Source organism: Vicia villosa, linkage group LG4 (assembly GCF_029867415.1).
Source record: "Vicia villosa cultivar HV-30 ecotype Madison, WI linkage group LG4, Vvil1.0, whole genome shotgun sequence".
NCBI lineage: Eukaryota > Viridiplantae > Streptophyta > Magnoliopsida > Fabales > Fabaceae > Vicia > Vicia villosa.
Window position 1 is genome coordinate 14,186,898 of NC_081183.1, and position 5,172 is coordinate 14,192,069.

Below are 5,172 nucleotides of genomic sequence, written 5' to 3' on the forward strand. Positions count from 1 at the left end.
CAATTAATTAATTATCTTTAAACAAAATGAATATAAATTAAAATTTAATGAAAATATATGGACTGCGTAAAGCGGTTTTACAGTGTCACTGAAATCATAACGTTAATTTTTTTGACTTTTTCATTAAATCACATATAAAGTATTTCTTTTTAAGGGTTGTGATGCACTGACCGTGTTTTAAACTCTATAAATTAGCCTAACTCATTAATTTTCAAGACTTTTAGGCTATGTTTGGATAGAATAAAATGAACGGAGCGAAATGGAACGGAATAAAAATGACATTCTATTATTTGAGTATTTTATGACGGAATAGAAAGATTTTGTTATTCCGCCGAAATCGAATGGTATAAAAAATGATGGAAAGTGATGGAATTGATGGAATGCATTTCATCCGGTTCCGCTCCATTTCATCCATTTTTAATCAATTCAAACAATAGAATATAAGTTTATACCATTTCGTTCTATTCCATTCCCCTCTATTCCATTAATTTATTGTAAAATAAATTCATCTTTACTAATTATTTAAAATATATATAAAGGAAGTTTTTATTTTGCTTATGTGTTTTGTTAACAATGTTTCTTATTTTCAATTTTATTTTATCACTTCAATACCCATATATTTTTTAATTCTTTTTATCTTTAATTTTCATTTTTATTTTATATGAAGCTTTTAATTTTTATTTTAACAACTCTCACTTTAATATAAAAATATATTTTTTAATAAATTTTTTGTTTAATAATACTCCCTTTGTTTTTTTAATTGTCACTATTAAAAGAAAAAATTGTTTATGTCATTTCAAATTTAAAATATTAATGACTGTTTTTTGTCAAAATTAAGATTCTTTAATTTTGTAAACTAAAGAATGATGGAAGACTGGATTTTAGTAAACCTTAAAAGAGTTCAATGAAGTCATGATTGATAAACATGGCTTGGAAACTCTTCACTAACTCAAATTCCTTAGTGGCAAAAAGCCTAAAAGTCAAATACTATCTAGATAAAAACTTGCTTCAAGCCAATCTAGACAGAAATTCTAATTATCCATGGTCCTCTTAATGCACCTGTGTTTCTTTCTTCTTCAATAAAATTTAAGAATAGAAAAATGAGTAAATTGAAAAACAAAGAGACAGTGATGAGTGTCCTATTGCTTATAGCTCAAATAGTTACAAAAAGGTCCCCAAACAGATTTACAGAACCATATATACAAACAAAAGTATTGTTGTTGCCATCTACCTACTGCATAAACTTCAGCAATAAAACTACAATAACTTTAAACTTGATTATCCATATTGCTATTTTGTCAAAAAAACTACCTATAAATGAAATATATATAATCTTGTGAAATTCACAATTTACGGAGAAAATCCCAATATTTGTTCAGCATATGATCATTTGGCACAACTTCATTCCACTTGCCAGTACAAAATATAGCATAAGCATCCGCCGCATACCTGATCAAAATATCGCATTCAACATGTTATTCAAACCTCAACAGTAACGATAAAATCTAGATAATAAAAGAGAACATACTTGCCGACACTATGCAGTTCAGTTACATGAGTCCAACTCTCGGACAAGTATTCACAAGAAAGGCGTTGCAGCATCGCCGACCTTTTCCCTTGAAGACCTAATGACTTTATTACCTCTTGTATCTCCTCTCTTGATACTCGCATGCAAGACTCTGCGTCTGGATATAACTTGAAAAACTTGTCTATAACTTTTTTTGTCTGCATTTTGCAAAATAAGCTTATCTCGTCTTAAAATACAAAAGCAGAAAAGTTATTAGCACATGTTTTAACGAAAGTAAAAAATTCCACATTTGAAGTGTGATCGATCATTGAGACGTTAAGACTCCCTCCAATAATATTAGCAGCATGACATCACATCATATCACATGAACATTGGAATAATTTGATAGGAAAACATCACTGTATAAACGAAACAAAGTCATCAACAAGCTTCTAATAGAAGCAACAGAACACCAAAAAACTATTAATTGTAATATATTCTCTTATTAGCTGAGTTTGCAACAGAGATTTTCTTAGTCGTCTTCTATCTGTTGTCGTGAATCGTGTGATCATATATAACTTTTTGTTAATGATTATGATGATGCAAAAGACATATTTTGGGAAACCAATGGGTCGTAGGTTTCCATACCATAAAATACAAATGTAATAAAACCTGTCCAAACAGAATACTGCAGAATGTAGTTTGCATCAAATTGGAAGTCGTTAAAACAGAAAAAGGCGGCCACTATTCTTCTCAAAAGGGTTTCTATATTAACTTGTGTCAACATTGGAGAGATTTAAGAAGAGAAAGAAGTGCATAACCGACGCAAAAGGTTTACATTTCTATCAACATTAATAGCAGACACTAATTATTATCCAAACAGACCCATTATAGCCATGATTTCTAAGGGAATAATAAATAGTTTAGAAAAAGCCGAATAAACAAATAATAGCAGTTAAGCCTTCTAAAGCATATCAGAAAACGGAAATATACAGCAGCAAAACATCGGCATAAAACATAAAGGAATGTACCTGTGCACCAGTAGTTCTGTTTAATAGCATACAAATAACTAACACTCTCCATGGATCATGAAAATGATCCTCTTGAATGAGATTCCAATGAGAACGTGGAGGCACCCAATTGTTTTCCGCAGTTTTTCTTTTGTAAGCTTCCTTATATCTCTCCGCCTTAAGAAAAGGCTGATTTTTCTTACCACGACTTTTGGATTTCATTTTAGGAGGAACAAAAGACGAACCCTCTTCCACTTTAGGCCCCTCTTGAAAGGAGTTAGATAAATCATCAAGGACCGATTCAAACTTAACTTTAGCCTCTTTGACTTTAGCTCTATATTCCGAATCACCACCCTCTTCTAAAATTTCACTCTTCTTAACACGCTTTCTTGAAATCGGCAGACTCCTACCATGGTATACATATTGATTCAAAAAATCATTAATTTCCTTCATACAGTTTTCTTCAACTTCAAACCCTTCTCTAGAGGAGTCAGAGACCTTTTGAAGTAACAAACTACCCTTAATTATAATCTCTTCAACTTTAGCTAAATATTCATAGATGTTTGCCAAACAAGAAGAATCTTCGACTTTCAAATTTTCAGTTACTCGAGTTCCTTCACATTTCCTCTTCTTAACACACTCTCTGAAACCCGTCACACTCTTCTTCTTACAATTGTTCTTAACCTTTCTAGAAGGACAAGGAGACACTCTCTTTTGATAACCCAGTTCTAACTCTTCAACTTCCCGAAAATGTTCCAACAAGTTCCTCGAACGACAAGAATCACTCACTTTAGAATCTTCGACTTTCACAAAATACTTCGACACCTTCCTTGAAGGACAAGATTCGCCCACTTTAGACTCTCCAACTTCGCGAAAATATTTCGACGTCTTCCTCGAAGGACAAGAATTACCCATTTCAGGCTCGCCAACTTCCTGAAAATACTTCGACACCTTCCTAGAAGGGCAAGAATCGTCCTCTTTAGACTCTCCAACTTCCCAAAAATGGTTTGGCACCTTCCTTGAACGACAAGAATCGCCCACCTTAGACTCTCCATCTTTCACAAAATACTTCGACACCTTCCTTGAAGGACAAGAACTAACCACATTAAACTCTCCAACTTCCTCAAAATGTTCCGACACCTTCCTTGAAGGACAAGAATCGCCCACCTTAGACTCTCCATCTTTCACAAAATACTTGGACACCTTCCTTGAAGGACAAGAATCGCCCACTTTAGACTCTTCAACTTCCCCTAAATGTCCCGACACCTTCCCTGAACGACAAGTATCGCCGACTTTATACTTTTCAACTTCCCGTAAATGTTTCGACACCTTCCTTGAAGGACAACAAGAATGATAAAAAGTGTTCCTTGTGTTTCCCCTATATGGAAAAAAAGGAGACAAAAAAACCCTTCTCTTAGGATGCTCCACTTCACTACTTCCCTTATATGCAAACTCATTGAAGAGATCATCCACATTCTTGCAACCCTTATTTTCCATTCACATGTAAATTATTTCTTTAACTCAACTCAACCTAACTATCATCAAAACCTCAAGTTACAAAATAAAATAAATTAATAAATTACCAAAAAAATTAAAAGAAACAACAAGTTCTTAAACCTAAGAATCATAAAAATGGAAAAAGTACCAAAAAAGAAAGAAAAAAAAGTACAGAGATGTTGGGTTTTTACCTTGTACACAACAAATTCTTGATTTTTATCGGTCTCTGATTCGGATGAAGATGTAATCAAGAAATTGAGAGAAGAAAGAATGGTTTGGTTAGGGTTTAATGGATATGGAGAAACCAATTACCATTATTAAGCTGAAATCCCAAACGGTGAAAAGCAGATGCTTTTTAATCTGTCAAGTAAAGTGTACTCCTCATAGATTATTCATTAAAATATTTGTTTTTTTTCTATTTTTAAATTAGATAAACTATTCTTGCAAGTTGCAATACGAAAATTATAATTTTGTAACTCGACAAATGAGTATGTTTTAAGATACTCTGATGTAAATATGTTTAATATTAATTTTTATTGAAAATAAAAAATTGTTAAAAATATAAGAATTTGTATAAATTTAGGTTATAATTTTGATACATATTTTAAATATGATTAATATAAAAAGGCGAAAGAATCATACAACTCGAGTTTTATGTTTTAGTACATCGAAAAAGTTAAATTAAAAAATGAGATCGAGATTATCATAAACAAAAATCAAAGAAAATCAAAGAAGTATATATATATATATATATATATATATATATATATATATATATATATATATATATATATATATATATATATATATATATATATAAATTCAGACTTCAAAGTTCTTTGCGACATCAACTATCAAAAATATTCCTTGCCACATTTGCCAATGTGTTACCATGTAAAAAGCATCGCTCAATTGATTTGTGTTATTATTTAATAATTCTCAAAACCAATAGTTATTTCAGGGTCATTCAAATTTTATCATTTTCACAAGTATACATATGTGCCCAAATTTTACCATTTTCACAAGTATATATATGTAGCTCATTGTTATTCATACTTTCATAACCATTCATTATTTTTTTATTAATCAAGTAATTATTCTTTTAATAATCAAATATACACAATATGAATCTTAATTTTAAGGGACATGCTACTAACG

General features: G+C 31.1%; 1 protein-coding gene across 4 annotated transcripts; it reads right to left on the reverse strand.

Annotated features, from left to right (window-relative positions):
- Positions 1-863: 863 nt before the first annotated feature.
- On the reverse strand, positions 864-4,369 carry LOC131594548 (uncharacterized). 4 transcript variants are annotated; one of them, XM_058866717.1, is made up of 4 exons: positions 4,206-4,369; positions 2,539-4,065; positions 1,529-1,725; positions 864-1,449 (listed from the first exon to the last, which is right to left on the reverse strand). In XM_058866717.1, the coding sequence occupies exons 2-4, from the start codon at positions 4,012-4,014 to the stop codon at positions 1,344-1,346; spliced, it is 1,779 nt and encodes a 592-aa protein (XP_058722700.1). In that variant the 5' UTR covers positions 4,015-4,065; positions 4,206-4,369; the 3' UTR covers positions 864-1,343. The 4 variants fall into 4 exon arrangements, with proteins under 4 accessions (XP_058722700.1, XP_058722699.1, XP_058722698.1 ...); XM_058866716.1 differs by having other exon boundaries at positions 865-1,449; positions 2,539-4,048; XM_058866715.1 differs by having other exon boundaries at positions 865-1,449; positions 2,539-4,052.
- Between the last annotated feature and the right edge of the window lie 803 nt (positions 4,370-5,172).